The following is an 18,805-nucleotide window of genomic DNA, read 5'->3' as shown; positions in this document are numbered from 1 at the left end:
TTATTTTCAGAAGTGGTTTTCTTAGAGGCTTAAAAGAAGATAAATATTTTCACATCAATATTTCTACTAAAGGAAGTGGTTAGCATGTACTTATGCTGCAGCCTGGATCCCCACTACCCAATCCTGATCCACTAAGACTTGCCAGTTAGTCTGTCCCTTAAGGCCTAGCTTCCTCTTCCTGGCTTTTGAAAATCACCTCTTTTCTTGCAGAATACCATTTCTCCCATGCTGGATCACTCAGATTTAGCACTTGATGGAAACCTCCACTGCCTTCCATTTTAACACAACGAATCTCTTCTGAGCACCTATTAAACATCTGGCACTGAGCTAGGCACTAGAACTGTAATAATAATAATGCAGGCAGCTTGACATGGTGGTTGAGGCTGCAAACACGAAAGCCAGGCAGCCTTACAATGTTTGGAAGGGTAATTAATCGCTCCGTGCCTCAGCTTCCTCTCTATACAGCAGGATTAAATACAGTACCTATCTCATAGGGTTGTTGAGAATGTTAGAATACCTAGCTCATAGTGTATGGTTAATAAATGACTACTTGGGAGGTTGAGACAGGAAGATGGCAGGTTCCAGGACAGTCTCAGCAATGTATCAAGACTTTGCAATTTAACTGTTGCAAAACAACAAAAAATAAAATTTGTGTGGAGGTATAGCTCAGAGATACAATGTTCCTGGATCCCCAGTAACACACATACATACGCGCGTGCACACACACACACACACACACACACACACACACACAATGGGAAAAAAAGGATGGCTGTCTCAATGTAAGGAGTGGACTGGGCAGGGGTGAGAGTTGTAGGAACTTTGGAGACATTTAAATGTTGGGAAAGATAGCAAACCCCTTGATGATTATTTTTATTTTTTATCATTTTATTTTTGCTGTGTGGTACTGGGAATCAAACCCAGTGGCATTCTACCTTCCAGCCACACCCCCAGCCCTTTTTAATGTTTGTTTGTTAGATTGCTGAGAATTTCACTGAGTTACTGAGGCTGACCTAAAACCTGCAGTCCTCCTGTTGCAGCCTCCCCAGTACAGGTATTACAGGTGTCTGCCACTGCACTTAGAAGAATCTTTATTTGGAAGAATGAAAGATGATGTTTCAGGTTTTGGTGGGACCACTGGCTAGGTGGTTTTCCAATTCACCGAACTGGGCTATTTATGGAGAAGAATTTTTTTTTAAAGGGTGAAATTTGGTCTTTATTTTCAGAGCACTGAAAGATATGAAATTCCACATAGAAATAAGAATCCATTTGGAGGACAAGCTTCCTACAGTATGTACAGTTTGGAACTCTTCAAGTATAGTTTTGTTGTATAAAGTGATACAATAACGAATCACATTTAAAAAGAGTCCATAGCCGGGCGTGGTGGCGTACGCTTGTAATCCCCGTGCTTGGGAGGCGGAGACAGGAGGATCGCGCAAGTTTGAAGTCATCCGTGCTGGCTTTAGGAGACCCTGTTTCCAAATAAAAAAATAAAATAGGTCTGGGAGTGTAGCCTGGAGGTAGACGGGCTTCCAGGAACCCCAGTACCACCAATAAATAAATAAATAAATAAATAAATAAATAAATAGTCCTTAGTAGAGAAACAGTAAGACAAACTTATACAGAATATAGCATTTAACAAACAACTTCATGCTTGGGCTGGACACTCTAGAAGTGAAAGGTCCCAGCAGTCCCATCCTAACTTGGAAGGCATAGCCTTCAGAGGTAGTTTCTGGTACAATATGTTGATCTTCCTCTTTCTCTACGGAGAAATACTCCTGGATCAAGTTCAATGAGGCCTTGAACACAGACTTGTTCTCATGATTCTGTGGAGCTTTGCTTTTGTCCAAGCCCCCACATTCTTTAATCATTATACTAAGTTTCTCAGCTTTACCCAGTTTCTCAGAAGACTGAAAGATACTTGAAGTGGCATCCAGAATAACCAGGATAATTTTGGCATCTTTTGCAGTTAAGAGGTTCATCGATGGTTCTATCATGTCACAATGAATGAGGTATACAATCTCTTCCACTGTCCCACCACTTGTAGAGTTGGTCACAGCCCATAGAGCTTCCTTCTGTTTAAAGTCGGCCTTTAGTACCAACTAGGAGTGGGACTATCCAGGATTCACAACTTGCTGTATTTGGTCCTGACAGCCAGCTGGGATGTTTGACATTGTCCTTCTAGTCTCTTTCTGAATGTTAGTTCTGTGGTGGGTTAGCAGGTGGGGAAAGACAGCAAGCGCTCTTGCGTCTTTCAGATGAGCCTGCTCAGCTGTTCCCATGGCAATATGTCCTACGGCTCTCAGTGTAGGAGTCACAATTGGAAGTCAGTAGCTCCTAGAAGCTTCACAAGCTGGGGAACCACTCCTGTTTTCACAACCTTTTTGGTGTGCTCATTGGGGTTGTCGGTGAGAGAGGAAATGGCCCAGCAATTATCTGCTGGCGATTCTGGGTCGTCATTATACAGGAGATAAAGAAGTAGAAAGAATCTGCTCAACAGCATCTGATGGGGGTACAGGCTTCTTGTTGCAACAAAGGTTTGAAAGTGTCCGGGTAAGATGATGTAAGTAGCCACATGCTAAAGATGGCATACCAGAAACTACAAGAAGAGCCAGCAGTGGGTCCACTGCTCCAAATTTGATAATAAGTCTCAGAAAACTGAATCAGCATCTGCAATATTTCTGAGAGCCCAGACATCTTGTTGGCTGTGTGAGCCAGGAGAAATGGATGCTGGGATTGCACCTGCATCTACCACAGCCTTGGTCTGTCCTGATGTCCCAGAGGCCATGTTAGTGAGTGCCCAGACAGACTCAACCTGAATGGGACTACACTCATTTCTGCTCAAGAAGGACACCAAATCTGGAATCAAACCAGCCCGGGTTATGTGGTCTTCGGAGGGGCTGCTTTTTCCTGGAAAGCAGTTTCCTAGCAGCTTGAGTAGCTTGGAGTTGGCATTCCAAATTGTTACTATTTATGTTCTTTGACAATGTCATGGACAGACCAGTTCATAACGCCTTGGTTGCTGCCGTTTTTCTTTCATGGAGAAGTAGCATCATCAGGCAACGAGCCCACATTTCTCCTCAGCATCTGGTCATCCTTCTTAGCTTTCCTCAGCGCCACATTAACTTCTATTCGGCCTCATTTCTGTACCGTCTTTTCTCCTGTTCTTGAATCTGCTAGGATGCACAGCCGGTGAATTAGCATTCTCGTCCGTGGACATGGTTAAGACACAAAGGGCGAGCGCTGCACAGCTGGCTTGGGCTTCTACCGGGGGATGTGCAGGGCTCCCAGGTTGCGGATCAGCGGTCTTGAAAGAAACATCCACCGCAGCTCAGTCCAGAGAGATGGGTACCAGAAGGATGTCTTTAAAGGTAAAGATGATGCTAGTTAAAAGCCCAAGGGCCTTCCAACCCAAAGTGTGTCCTGGGTATTGGAACTGGCAGGTCTACCCCATGTGAAATATGGGTTGGAGATGTAGATGTGGAACTTCTCTTCTGATTCTTTCTTCCACCTTCCAGGTATTATTACTTGCTAGTCTAACTGCCCAGATCATTTTGAGATCATTTTAGGTACCATGGAGTCACACGGATAGAGTTGTTATCTTTCTAGGAACAGGACAGCCTTGTATGTGTGTGTGAGGACGGCAGAGAAAAATGCTCATCATGAAGAAAAATCCTAAAGTCAAGAGAAGAAATAGGAATTTCAGGCGGGCAATATGTGTTTAGGTAAGCCCCTGGAAGGAGCCAGGGCTTAGCCACTCATCGAACCAGAGGAGAGAGGCTAGAGGCTTTAAGAAAGGAGAACACAGAGGAGAGAAGTCTCAGGTTGAGGTAAAGATAAAATATGCCATATGTCTAGTACTGTTTTTGGTTTCAAAAATTTCAGCAATTTTCTTTCTTGGGAGTATATTTTCCACCTCGGCCTCCCTTCATCCTTCTTATTTAAGTAATATATCAGAGGAGTGGGGTGCTGATAAGAAAAGTAAGAAGCAGCACCCCTCAGGCAATAGAGAACTGCTCAGTGGAATAGAACAGATAGAAAATTTGTTTCATAGCAAGGTATCAGCTGCTTTAAGTAAAAAGAGCCTGCCAGCCTAATAGAGCACAAGCAGACATATACCATGGTTGATAAACATTGTGTGTGTGTGTGTGTGTGTGTGTGTGTGTGTTACTGGAGATGAAACACAGGGGCTTTCTACTTCCAGGCTATACTCCCAGACCTATTTTATATTTTATTTGGAAACAGGGTCTCACTAAGTTGCTGAGAACCTCACTAAGTACTGAGGCTGGCTTCGAACCCGTGTGATCCTCCTGTCTCTGCCTCCCAAGTACTGGGATTACAAGTGTGCACCACCATGCCAGGCTTGATAAACATTTTTATGGTTGTTTTTGCTTAAGTATAATTTTAATCTTCTTCATTGAATGGTTTTATTCTATTGGAAAACCAGCCAAGTGTCTGGTAATGCAGAGACCCAGAGTACACGAAGTCCAGCACTGCTGCACATTCTCTTCCAAGGGGCATTAATTTCTTCTTCAATTAGAGAAAGTAAAACATAGGCTTGCTGGACACCAGGATGAGCGTGTGAGCATATAAGTGTGCATTTTCTTATATTGTAGTGTGGAGCTTTGGGCAAATACTGACATTAATAAGAACAAGGTGTATCTTTGGGGGTGGATGATATGTAGATTATTTCTGCAGGAGGTTTTTATGCCTTTGTCATATATCTAGGTCCTTTATCCCTAACATGAAAAGACATTGTACAAAGTATTTCTGCCTGTAATTTTCTCACAACAATTTCAAGCACTAAGAGATAAAATTGAGAAAGGAAGGGGAGGGATGTGATTTGATGGTAATGAAGAGGCTCAGTATTTCAGTGGCCAGGTAGTAGACCTCCATAGGGGCGATATTAAAATGAGCACAGGTCCCCGCCTTCTTGGCCGCAGTAATCCTTATGGGCTTGTTCCTCTGCTTGCAATGGCTACTATGATCCCCTGTCTGGAGGTCAATTGAGCTCACCACTTACACTAAAAGGTCCTTCTGGTTTGGGTTCACACTCAGTCTCCTCCTGGTACATCATTTTGGACAAGCAGGAACACACATATAAAAACAGAGGTCATTTTTTAGATACACAAGTTGGCACTTTTATTCTCTTAATGCCTATGGTGACCTGGAAAGTGGCCAGCGTTCCGTGGAAGTTGACTGGGAAGATGGGTAAACATAGGAGCCCTGCTTCTCCCACGGTGGAGCCTGGCTTAGACACTTCTGAGTTGTGGGACTTGGGGACTTTAAGTACCATGTCCTTCCTGTATTAAAATAAGCATCGGATCGCTTACTAGATGCTGGCAGAATGAAATGTAGTTTGTTGGCAGATTTTCTTATTTTTTTTTATTTTTTTTGGTGGTACTGGGGTTCCTGGAAGCCCTTCTACCTTAGGGCTACACTCCCAGACCTATTTTATATTTTTATTTGGAAACAGGGTCTCTTAAAGCCAGCACGGCTGGCTTCGAACCTGCGCGATCCTCCTGTCTCTGCCTCCCAAGCGCGGGTATTACAAGCGTGCGCCACCACGCCCGGCTGTTGGCAGATTTTCTATAGTAGTGAATGGCATGTAGGGGGTAAATAATTCTCATTCATCTCCATATTTGTGGGAGGGGTTCTTTGAATTGTCTGGGAAACCTAATTTTATTACCAAGTGTTCTTTACTGTCTACTCCTTCTCTTTCTTTCCTCCTTCTGTTTTTTTTTTTGGGGGGGAGGGGGAGTTATTGAGGATTAAACCCAGGGAGATTCTACCTCTGAGCTACACTCCAGTCCTATTTTAATTTATTTTATTGCTATTATTTTTATTTTGAAAGAGGGTCTCACTAATTTGTGGAAGACCTCCATATGTTTCTGAGGCTGGCAGCAGAGTTGCAATCCTCAGGTCTCAGCCCCCCAAATACTAGGATTACCAATGTGCACCCCACGCCCAGCTCTCCTTTACTATCGCCATTACGGTGCTACTGAAGGTCTGCTAGGAGTTTTCCACTTGTCACCTCACTTAGCCCTTAGAGCATTAAGTGCTATCTACCACAATCCTCTTCGTTTCGCAGAGGAGGAAACCGAGGCTTCAAGGCTTCAAGTGTTTAATAGAACTTGCCTGAATTAAGAGCAAATAATCATCCCAACTAGAGCCACCGAATGCCGGTTATGTAACTCCAGAGCCTCTTCATCTAAAAATGTCAGATGGCGTGCTATGTAGAGCTACTGCTCTGCTTGTCGCACTTGTTACTGCAGGCTCGAGAAGCCTCTCGCTCATGTGACTTCTAGGCACTGCCGTAGATAAATATGTATATACACGATAATCTGCACAGAGTTCCGAGGGATGTGTGGCTCCTAGGAGTCCACCGGAAGGACTTGTGCGCAAACAAAGTCCTCAGTGGGTAGAGATTATTTTCTTTGTCTTGAAACCACAACATAGGTACCGTGTCGAAAAACTTGAAATAGCTCCCTGGTATGTGCCTTAAAAGGTTTTGTATTCTGGTTTAGGTTTTCAACTCTTCTGAAATTTTATCAACATCATCATTATTAAGATTAGTATACATGACAAATATGAAATTATATTTATAATGTCCCACCCTACAATTTTATGTTTTTATGCCTTTTTTCTAATTCGCCTTTAAGTAGATGATTACCTTAACTATAGTATTACCTTAGCGTACATTTTATTAACCTCTACTATTAACCTCTGCTACTACAATAACTAGACAAACTCTTCCAGCTTAAATATGGCCAGGCTAGTTGAATTCTGATTAATATTTTTTGTTGCATAATCAATAAAATTTGAAAATAATCTGCCTTTCAAATGTTACTTAGGCATGAACAGGATTCAGTGAAATCTATGAAGACTGTTTGAGCTTAGTCTCTCTAGAAAGGTCCTTGGACCTTTTCTGAAGTCTAAGCATGCCTAATAGAAAAATAATGCCAAAGAACACTTTTTGCATATGCCCGAGAAAGGTCAGGTCAGGTGTTCACCATCTAGTGTCTGACAACTCTGGGGATTATTGGATGCTCTAAGAACTGGGGTCATAAAACTCTAGGAATTGTTGACCTTGAAATAATATGGTGTTTATAAAGAAAAAGGCATGTCTAATATACAGTGACAGACCTTTAGCAAGGAAGTCTTAAAGGCATTATTAAAATAGAAGCATAGTAAAGCTATGTCCATTTATGAAGGTCTCACTACCAATCTCACTAACATATGTGCATGGAGCGGGCTGTGGTCCAGAAGCACACCGAGTGCTGTGTGCGTGTACCTCTGTCTCCCTTTGAACATCATCATTATGCATAATTATAATGCCTCAATAAAAGTATATTAAACGGAAGCAGCGAACTTATGTGTGCTCAACAAGCTTAAAAGCATATAAAATGTAAATAGAGAAAAATAATACGTATCTTATTTCTGAAATGGATGTTTCACTAGTTCTTTATTTTAGTCTAACCCATAGCTGTGTCAATAGGACTTGTACTTTTAAGTGAACCATAAGTGATGGCTTCCTGACTGCAAAAGGCAGGGCGATAAAATGTGTTCTCTACTATGATCTACAGATTTTCCGTCACTATGAGTCTGGAGTGAGTAGGAAGTCTTCTGTTTCTCTGACCTTCCTTTAAAAGAGAGAGCATGTTGAAACCGACAAGAAATCGCACGTTATGATATGTGCTCGTAAAGGACTATCCTAAAACAGCTAGCCTTTAGTTTGGGTTACTAGATTTCTGTACTCTTTGTAGTTTTCTTACTCTCTTTAAATTGAGCAACAGGATTTCCTTTGGGGTATCTTTTCTGAAGTCTAAGCATGCCTAATAGAAAAATAATGCCAAGGAACACTTTTTGCATATTATCTTTACATATTTTATGGAAGTAGATCTCATTTCTTCATCTTTTACTGTAGTTATAAAATTCAGTGCTGTGTGACTACTTCTCGCAGTATAAAAATAGGCCATTTTGCACTATGATTTGCTCGTATCAGGTTTTTTTCTATCACCTAGTGTCCTCTTCTCTTGAAAGACAAAGAGGATACAGTCTTACCTAGATTTGACATAAAATATTTCCAGCATATTTAGAAACTAGGATTGAATCATATCTTTTATTATTGACCTCTGTTATCTTTAGTTGTGACAGAATTATCATTCACAACTATCTAAAATTTCACATATCTTCTTCATGAAATAAAAATTCGTTTTTCTTGAGAGGTGTTAACAATGGACTGTAATTAAATTTTAAAGCAGTTTCGATACACATGTAATCACTGGTATACGCTATCAGCTTATTCTCGTATAACGTTCCGAGGTCAGAAAAAAGAAAAGTGTTCGAGGGTTAGTCTAAAGTTCAATAAATTTACTTTAATAATAGAGAAATAGAAGACGCAAATAGGAAGCGCTTATGAAGAAGTAGAAAAAGACTATAATTTCTTAAAAATGAAAATGTCGTGTTATATAGAGTTTCTTTATTATAGAAACTATGTAATTGGATCTAATTTAATATTATTAGTATTTAATAACATCTGAAAATTATATTAAATTAAAATTACATTTTTCATTGTTTAGAGAACATTGTATAGAATAACTAGGAGTCATTATGTGTGTGTATGTATATATTGTATATGTATTATATACAATACATACATATATATATATATATATATATATATATATAATTTTTTTTTTCCTTTGGGACTAGGGATTGAATGGACTCAGGGGCATTCTACTTCTGAGCTATACCACAGCTCTCCCACCCTCCTTTTTTTGTTTGGTTTTATTTTGAAACAGGATTTTTCTAGGTTTCACTAAGGTTAGTATGTTGCACCCATAACCCTTTTTATTTTTAAATTTGAAACATTTTAAATTTGAAACATTTGAAAATTAAGTTGCTGAAGTTGGCCTTCATTTTGAAATCCCCCTTTCTCAGCCTTACAAGTATTAGGATTAGAAATATGTACCACCCTGCCCAGGTTATAATTTTTTAATAAATGTAGTAATTAATGTCAACATTTTTTCTGCCCTAAAAGCAATCATAGAAACTCAATTATTCCACGCCTGTTACTTATAAAGTCAACCTCTAAAGTCTTTCTTGTCTGCAGGTTAAGTTACTATATCATATTGCAAAAATAATTTAGATGAAATTGGAGCACCTGCGCAACTGGACTCGTCAAGGTGGAAATCCACGCAGTCAGGAAAACCATCACAGCGCTGGTGGGCTGGGATGCAGCTGTCAGAGGAGGTGCACACTAGAGCTCCGTGAGCGCAGCTCCTATTCGCTAAAAAGAAAGAAAAATAGTGACCGTAACTGTACGCATGTCTTTTTAATGACTTCCTTATAACAAAATAATGTTTATTTGTTTTTATTTTTATTGTCATATGTTCTAGAAGACAGTTCTTTTCGAAGAAAATTTTAAGCTGAAAATTTTTCCAGTAAATTTCTTGATGTAATTGTTTCTCAAATCTGTATTCTTAGGGACTGAACTTTTCACCCTGAAAATTGAAAGTACTAATGAGAATCAGTGTAACTGTATTTGGAAACAGGGCTCTTCAGGAGGTAACTGAAATTAAGTGAAGTCATCAGGGTAAGGGCTTAATCAAATATGACTGATGTCCTTATAAGAAGGGAGAGAGACACGGGACTCGCAAGCCAGAGGAAGGGCTGCGTGAGGACTCCAGCGAAGGCGCCATCTACAAGCATCGACAGGCCTAAGGACACATCAAACCACCAGTGCCTTGATCTCAGACTTCCAGCCTCCAGAACCATGAGAAAACAAGCTTCTGTTGTTTAAGCCATCTGTGTGAGGTAGTGTGTTATGGCAGCCCCTGCGGAATAATCCAAGCACTATGTTGTATTATCCATGTGATCAAGGGCATTGTATCAATATAAAGTCTGAATTGATTTTAGAAGAGGAATCAACTTTTACTTCGAGGCAGAAGTCCTTGTGTCTTTTGCTCTCCTAATGCCCTTATATTAAGTACAATTGAGCTGACAGACACTGCAACTTGCAATGATGTTCGACTTCCAATTGGGGTGTAAGTCATAAGTAGTCACTGGGTGCCTGTTAAGTTTGAGTGATTATGTAAATCAATGGAACTCAGTTTATTACCAATATGAGCCTCTATAGCCTCTGAGTATGCATCCTAGTAATACAGTAATACTTCAAGAGTCTCTTGTTGGGGGTCATAAGAGAGTTTTATCTGACTTTAAGGGACACGCATCTTAATAAGTTAGAGATGTCATGCTCATAAGACTTTGTTTCAGAGAAAATCGAAAGCATCAGTGCTACTGACAGCCGTGCCCGCAACTAGTTCTGCAAAGTGCCCTGTCCTTGGATGTGACCCAGGATTAATACGTTAGTATTTACTCTATCCATTGGAAGCTCAGTCCTTAGTCTTGAAACTGATTTTTTTCTGCTTTCCTCTTGTGTTCGAGTCCCTTAGGATGACAGCTTCGCATAAAGCACAGACTTCAGTTTAGTCATGTTTTGTGAGTTAGGGTTAAATGAGAACCCTCATTTCAGGATGCCCTCATGTGTGAAACATAGTTAGCTTCTGTTCTGCTTGCTTCCAGAACCTCAAAGCCAGGAGGCCTGGGACACAGACCTTATCTCTATTATGATTCTATTCTAGTTTGGGCACATGGCAATGCTGATGTTTCTCTTGTCTCTGAGCCTTTTTATATGATAAAAAGCATCAATCTATCTAGCATTGTTATATGTCTGGAGCAGAGAGAATACATCAATCCATGAACCCACAGCACCACATTACCAGAAAGTCTGGATACTTTTCAAAAGAACTAAGTGATAATGATATTGATCTACACTTTCTTTCTAACCCTGTTCCTCTGAGTCTTAGGCTTCTGAAGAGATGTCAAAGCCAGCATTAAATGGTCAGAACCTTCTGGAACGTAATCCTATTTCAAAAATAACAACTTGGAATGAAATTGGACCCCAATCTCTCACCCTGAACAGGAGTCAACTCAAGATGCTTCAAAGGCAGAGAATTACACCAGAAACTTGGCAATTACTAAAGAGAAATATTGAACAACTCTCCAAAATATAGGGACTAGTAGAAACTTCCTAAATAAGATTTCTGAATCTCAGAAAATAAGTGAGAATCAATAAATGGAATAATATCAAATTAAAAAAAATTCTGCACAGCAAAGGAAATAATTGTCTAAAGAGAGAACCTGTAGAATGGGAGAAAATCTTTGACAGCTATTCCTCTGACAGAAGACAAGTATCTATACATAGAATATAAGACATATATTCTATACATGGAATTTAAGATTATTTTTGGAGGGTCTGGAGGTAGAACCCAGGGGCATTTGACCTCCAAGCTATACCCCCTGCCCTATTTTTTTTTCTTATTCTTTATTTTGAAACCAGGTCTCAATAAGTTGCAGAGGGCCTTACTAAGTAGTAGCTGAGGCTGTCCGCGAACCATGATCCTCCGGTCTCAGCCTCCCGAATGCTGGGATTACAAGAGTGCGCCACCACACCCGGCAGAATTTAAGAAATTTAACACTAAAATTACAAATAATTCAACCAAGAAGTGGGCAACTGAGTTAAATACTTTTCAAAGAAATAAATATAATAGGCCAATGAATATATACAAAATGCTTAACTTCATGAGCAACTGGGGAAATGCAAATCAAAACTACACTGAGATTCCATCTACTCCAGTTAAAATGCAATGCTAATCATAAAGAATAAAAATAACAATAACCACTAGCAAGGTTTGGGGAGATAAGAATTCTTATAGCTTGTTGATGTGAGTATAAACTAGTAAAGCCACTGTGGATATCAGCATGAAGGTTCTAGGAATAGAACCATCGTATGACCCAGCTGTATCTCACCTTAGTATCTTTCCAAAGGAAACAGTAAGACTGCTATAGTGACGGGTACACATTCATGTTTACAGCAGCCCAATCACAAAAGCCAATTATGGAACCAACCTAGGTGTCCATCAACAGATGAACGGATAAAGAAAATGTGGTTTCCACACACGATGTAATGTTACTCAGTCATAATAAAGAACAAAATTAGGTCACTCGCAGAGAAATGAATAGTACAAGAGAAACTTATACTGAGATCAGCCAGTCTCAGAAAGTCAAGGTTGGCATGTTCCCTCTTATACGTGGAAGGTAGAAAGAAAAGAGGATGCAAATGGGATTGAGGGAAATGAGGAGAGAGAGAGCAGTAGAATAGTCCAGGAGGATATGAGGGAGAAAGACAGGAGGAGGCGGCTTAAGGAAGGAGACTGTTCAAATAACGCTCTGTCCATATATGAAGGCATTGCTACCAGTCTCACTAACATGTAGAGGGAAGGAGGGGTGTTGTGGGATTAGAAGGAGACACGATAAGTACTCTGTACTCTGTAGTCAGTACTCGGTGTGAGTGTGTGGTTGTGTTTTGATTTTAAACCTCATTATATTTGCACATACCAATAAAAGTATGTTAAAAGACAACTCTGTTTACATATATATTGAACCCAGAGACATTTTACCTCTGAGCTACACCATCAGCCCTATTTGTTTAATTTTGAAGTGGGTCTTGAGAAGTTGCTGAGGCTGACCTTGAACCTGTGATAGTCCTATATCAGCTTTCCAAGCACTGAAATTACAGACATGCTCTACCATGCCTAGGTAACAACTCTGTTTTATCTGAGTTGCAGAGGGCCTCACTAAGTAGCCGAGGCTGGCCACGAACCACGATCCTCTGGATCTCAGCCACCCGCCTTGTTTAAACATTTTAATTCATACCTGTTGCTAAAATATTTAAAAATATTTGATCTGGGAAATTATTTGCATTAGAATAAAATAACTTATGTCATAATCTTTTCAAAGCAATTTGATAATTTATATGATCCAGAAATTCCCAAGCTTGGACCTCATGCAGACTGTGTTGGTATGCCATATATTATCTTCTTTTTCAAGTACAATGGGTCAGAAAGAATTATTAATTTAAAGTTTTTGACACAATTTAATTTTAAGAGCTTCCCATAAAATTTTATTGTGGAGCTTGGCATGATAAATGGTGCTTTTAAGTATCTCTCTCTCCTTAACTGAAAATTCTGGCTCTAAAATTTTAAGTGATACACTTTATTGAGTACCTTTAGTAATGTGATATAATTTCAATTTATACCAGTAATGATTACTGAGTTTCCAGTACATGGTATATAACTTAGGAGTAGAAAGGGTCGGTCGGGAGAAACTTAAAAAAGAGAGATCACTATATATATATATATATATATATATATATATATATATATATAGTGTGTGTGTGTATATATATATGTGTGTGTATATATATGTATACACACACATATATATATATATAAAAGATAAAATATAGGCATAATCAAAGTTCAAACAATAATAAAAGTTAGCAAAGCACTGGGATAGGTAAGTATTATACAAACAAGAATTTTTTCGATGTAGGTAGGTGTATAAAGGACGAAAGTAAAAGTTAGGCCTGGAAATATGTTTTCAATTTTAATGTTTCCAGAGGAAGTCAAGGAGCAAAGTGGGAATAAAGTCTATAGAAGGAGAGTCGATAAGTTTGATTTTGGAGCAGTGAGTAAAGCCGGCTGCCTTCAGCAAGTTTGTGTAAGAAGGTAGTGCTGATAAGCCTAAAAATTCAGGCTGGAACCAGATTGTAGAAATGACTAAGCTCCGAGGAGATGAATAGCTTTAAACTTTTCAAAAGAATTACATAACTTCGGGAAATACAATAACAAGATGAATTACACTGCAAACCAGGAAATAGAATATCTTTCAACTTTTATAAGATGTAGAGATGATTGTAAAAATATTCATATATATATATGTAGACCTATCTATAAACTGCACGTATCTCTATATGTATGTACAGACATATTTTTGTGAGTATAATACCACTTTTATTGAAAATTACTGAGAGATCGTATGATAGTTGTTCTAACCAAATAATGTGTTGAATTTTATATACAGAGATCATAGATGCTCCTCATATACTTGTAAGACATCTACTTTAAACCTTTCTATTAGAAATACGCTTCAGATTTTCTCATCCAATCTCCAGTGTGATCACTTAATTTCAAGCTGACTCTATAATGAAGAACTCAGGCTTTGAAGTGGTATAAGCCCCCAACTTGGGTACAAATAACAACGAAACACATTAAAAAGTATAAGAAAATAATTGGTTTAAAGTATTACGTTTTGCTTTTATCTTTTGAATAGAAGGTTAACGGTTTAGATAGATAAAATGCCTTTTTATTTTATAAATATAAAAACAAAAGAGTTTCTATAGCCTTTAAGTGTGACATTAAAATTAATATTTAACATTTTCCTTTTAGAAGTAGTAAATAAATTGCGATACAATTAGTGCCTTTGGGCATATACAAAACAAAGGACATTTTACTGAATATATAAGAATTAACAAAATTGAACTACTTATTTTTTATTTCTCCTCTTTTATTAATACCTATACAGTGAAGTAACATTCTGGAAGTAGTCCAAATAAGACTATGTAATATTTAGAAGAAACACAGTTTTCAAAATATTTCCAAGAGTATTATCTATTTTCGCCACATTTTCTTCCAAACTTTATGCTGTAATGTTTAAAAAAATACTCATTCTAATATTTACAAATATGTTTCTTTTACAAAAGTATGTATGATTATTGATGTGCAACTATTTTGTTTTAAAATCTAAGTCACATATGGAGCAGATTGAATATATATATAAGCATATATTGATTGACTATATATATAAGCATGAATATATCTACATATATTCATATGTGTAAATTTATATTTGCTGTACTGGGGATTCAACACAGGATCTTTCTACCTCTGAGCTACACCCCAACTCTATTTTTTTATTCTCTATTTTTGAAACAGGGTCTAAGTTGCAGACGGCCTCACTAAGTAGCTGAGCCTGGCTGTGAAGCTGCGATCCTCTTGTCTTAGCCTCCCAAGTACTGGGATTACAAGTGTGGGCCACCATAATTATGGTTCTGGGCCACTTAATGAAGGTCACAAATCCTTCAGATTACATGCTAATCCAGCACAGAGCAAGAGAGACATTAACTTTCTCCTTGAATTAAATGTACCACTACTCTTATGGAAATGTCTTAGCTGTGTAAATAATTTTCAACACAACTATAAAATAATAGGAAAGGATAATAATAATTTATCATGTGTGTATTATGCAATTAACCATATGACATCACTTGGTCCTCTAATACCTGTTTGAAATAGATTTAATTGCCATGACTTTTATGCTGAATAAACTGAGGTTTACTGTTGTAAGAAGGGGAGCTGGAAAATGCAGAGGAATTATCTGTAAGCCATCATTGAAAAGTATTACAGTAATCTGGGTAGGGTCGTGCATGACATTAATCTCAGTACTTGGGAGGCTGAGGCAGAAGGACAAGTTGAGGACAGCCTCAGCAACTTAGCAAGGTCCTCGGCAACTTAGTGAGACTTTGTTTCCAAATGAAAAACAAAATAGGGCTGGAGGGTGTGTCAGAGATGTCAGAGAGGGTGCTTCCGAGTTCAATCCCTAGCACCACATACACAAACACACAACAGTACTGCAGGATATTATAGCTGGTATATTTAAAGACCATGATAGGTTGGGTCCCCCCCTCCCCTCCTCTCACGTGACCCCTCAGCGGGGACAGGAGGTGGAACCCTGGAATCCAGAAGAAGAGATATCACGAGACTCCGAACATGGACTCCAGAGGTTGTGAGACTACAGATGTCGCCATAGAATCGGCATGCCTATAAAACTCCGAGATGGACTCCAGAGGTTGTGAGACTACAGATGTCGCCATAGAATCGGCATCCTATAAAACATTGGTGCTTCCCCTCCACCACGTGACTCAGCCCGCCCTTTGGGACTATGCACAACTCTCCAAACGCGTGGCTCTTGGTCCCTTTCTCCGCAGCCTGCTGACTCCCCAGGGGTGCTAGGTCCAAATAAAGCAGCAGCTTTAATAACCTTGTAGGTATTTTATTTCCGTCGCGACCCCCTACCTCCATTTTCAACGTTTCAGACCAGTTACAGAATTATTGAAAATAAAGGTTTATCTACAGATCTTAGGACAGTGAGTCATTCAAATTACCAGATAGGACAACAAACTTATAGGATACATCGGCTCTAATAGGTAAAGGACTTCTCTCTCCACCTGTCTTTCACTGTCCCATTGCTCACTGGTGGACGGCCCCTGTGTTTGCCTGAAGCCTCTCTGCCTTCCACGTTTGCTCTGAACCCAGAGACCCTGAACCGTAGGCTCCATCAACATTTGGCTGCCAGTGAGGACCAGGGGAAGATCAACCAGAAAGAGACTAAGATCAGCCTGGGTTAGCTGTTTCCCTTAAATTGCACATCTCTTTTTATTGAAATAAAATTTTAAAAACTTAATGGATGCATGGTAATTTACACATTTATGAGCTACTATGTGGCCTTTTGATGCATGGATAGAATGTGTAATGATTGGCTCAGGGTAACTGACACATCTGGCGACTCAGACATGTGCCATTTCTTTGCATTGAGAACATTAACATAACACATTGGTGGGTGAGACAGGAAGACCCCAGGTTTGTGGCAGCCCCTCTATGTACCGTCATCAACTGTAGTTATTTTACTATGCTATAGGAAATTAGAGTTACTCCTCCTATCCATCTGTACCCCATACCCATTCTTTCTCTATCCCTCCTCTCCCAAATTCCCTTAATTACTACTTTAAAAAATTTTTTGTGGTACTGGGGATAGAATCCCGGGGCAATTGTACCTCCAAGCTACACCCCCAGCCCTATTGGGTTTTTTTTAGCCCTTTTATTCCTGAAACAGAGTCTCACTGAGCTGCAAAGGGCCTTGCTAAGTAGCTGAGGCTGTCAGTGAACCGCGACCCTCTGGTCCCAGCCTTCCAAATGCCGGGATTACAAGTGTGCACCACCACAGCCGGCTCCTATTGGTCACTGAGTGATAAAAATCCCCCACTCTTCCCATATCTCTGTGTCTTTTCTAGGCATACTCGTTCCTTAATATAGTGTGTCCCTATTAATATATTTCTTCTCAGGACGCTGACTAATAAGTCCTCTGATGATGAGATTTTAGAAGTTTCCTGCTGAATACTCAGAATGGTATCAGATAAGAGTGTTTCTAGTTTTGTGCTATTGTTTGCTATGATAAACCATGTTGATTTTTTAATTCATTATTGAGAAAGGGAAGCTATCCTCTTTTGAAGCCCTCTCTCCTCTGTGGGAGCTTTCTGTCTTCTTGAATATTTTTCCTTGGCTTATAACGAAACTTTTATCCTCTTACAAATGAGAAAGAAAGAGAAAGAGAAAAGCAAAGAGGAGAGAGGGGGAAGGGGGAGAGGAGGAGAGAGGGAGAGGGAGAGAGAGAGAGGGAGAGGGAGAGGGGGGGAAGGATTTGGGTAAAAGAAATGTCATTTCAGTTCATAAAACTTTAATATATATTCAATGGTAGTACAATATTAAATATGTATCATTTTTAAACGTTGAACTCACCAGAAAGTTTGTCTAAATATTCTGATCACAAGAAAGTTTATTTCTGCAAGAATATAAGGATTTCAAATATTGAATGCTATCGATTTCCTTACCTAGAATTGTAAACATCTCAGAATCTTTATTTCTACAACAGTTAAACATGTACAAGGCATTCAAAACAAACCAACCTATTCCTTTATCTTATGTCCTGCTCCAATGCCAAAGTCTCGAAAGAGCTGTCTATAATCAATTGGATATTTCCCATTTGCTCTTCAGGAAGATTTACTTCAGACCTGTGCCCTCTTATCCTCAGAAAACTTTTTGCTCAGATTATTAGAACTCACTGCTTTTCCTAATGCATATGTATTTAGGTCTAATAGTACTTGATTTATCAGACACTCTAACCTATGAATATTCTCTTACATTTGATGTAAGATCATTACGTTTTCTATTCTTTTGTTCTTTTTTCCCTCTCTCCCTTCCTATCTGTTTTTCCTCTCCCATATTTGTGACCATAAGAGGGTTTAATATGCTCTTCTGGAATGTTTACTATTTTAAGTTAGACTTGAAAAAACTGTACAAAATGATTGCATTGGCCTTTGTGTTGTTTAATATGAGCATGTAAAAAACTATACTAGATGGAAAGTCAACTTCCTCTTCTCTCCTCTTCTTTCTCCTCTCTTCTCCTTTCCTCTGCTTTCCCTTCTCCCTTTCCTTCCCTTCCCTCTCAGTCCCCCTTCTCCTCTCCTTCCTTCCCCTTCCTTCCTTTCTCTTTCTTTCTTTCTTTCTTTCTTTCTTTCTTTCTTTCTTTCTTTCTTTCTTTCTTTCTTTCTTTCTTTTTCTGATTGAATCCAGAGCCAGTCTACCTTCAAGGCTACATTCCCAAACCCCCCCCCCTTTTAATTTTTTTTTTAAAAAAGGGTCACACTAGGTTACTGAGAGTCCATCTAAGTGGCTGAAGCTGGCCTTAAACCTGCAATCCTCCTATTTCAGCCTCCCAAGCTCTGAAAGCACAGGCATGGGCACCAGGATCAGCAATACCCTTATTCTCACCAGCAACATTCTTATTTTCAATGGCAAGAGGAGAATACCACAGAGACTTACTAGAATAACTTACTCATCTTTTAAGCCTCCTCACAGAATCTGCCACATTTTCTCAGTTTACTATTCTTTGTTCATTCCAATAGATACATAATCCTACGTGCTTCTTTGAGTCTTCATTTCTTTACGGGGGCCCTACTTTTATTTTCTCTTTTCCCTTTATATTATGTCAGTTTAATTACAAG

General features: G+C 39.1%; 1 protein-coding gene and 1 pseudogene across 2 annotated transcripts in view; both read right to left on the bottom strand.

The window, feature by feature from the left end:
- Positions 1-18,805, bottom strand: part of MALRD1 (MAM and LDL receptor class A domain containing 1) — a gene marked incomplete at both ends in the record, with an annotated part of 671,257 nt that overhangs the window by 121,326 nt on the left and 531,126 nt on the right. The window contains one exon of the mRNA XM_080717079.1: positions 9,167-9,292. Coding sequence (XP_080573205.1) covers positions 9,167-9,292 — 126 coding nt within the window. The remainder of the gene's footprint in view (positions 1-9,166; positions 9,293-18,805) is intronic.
- LOC308277671 (importin subunit alpha-1-like) lies at positions 1,669-3,220 on the bottom strand (annotated as a pseudogene). Its single transcript has one exon. The product of its transcript is annotated as an importin subunit alpha-1-like (transcript).

This window comes from Muscardinus avellanarius (assembly GCF_963383645.1).
Source record: "Muscardinus avellanarius genome assembly, chromosome: 20".
In the NCBI taxonomy this organism is placed as follows: Eukaryota; Metazoa; Chordata; class Mammalia; order Rodentia; family Gliridae; genus Muscardinus; species Muscardinus avellanarius.
This window is presented reverse-complemented; position numbering and strand designations above follow the sequence as displayed.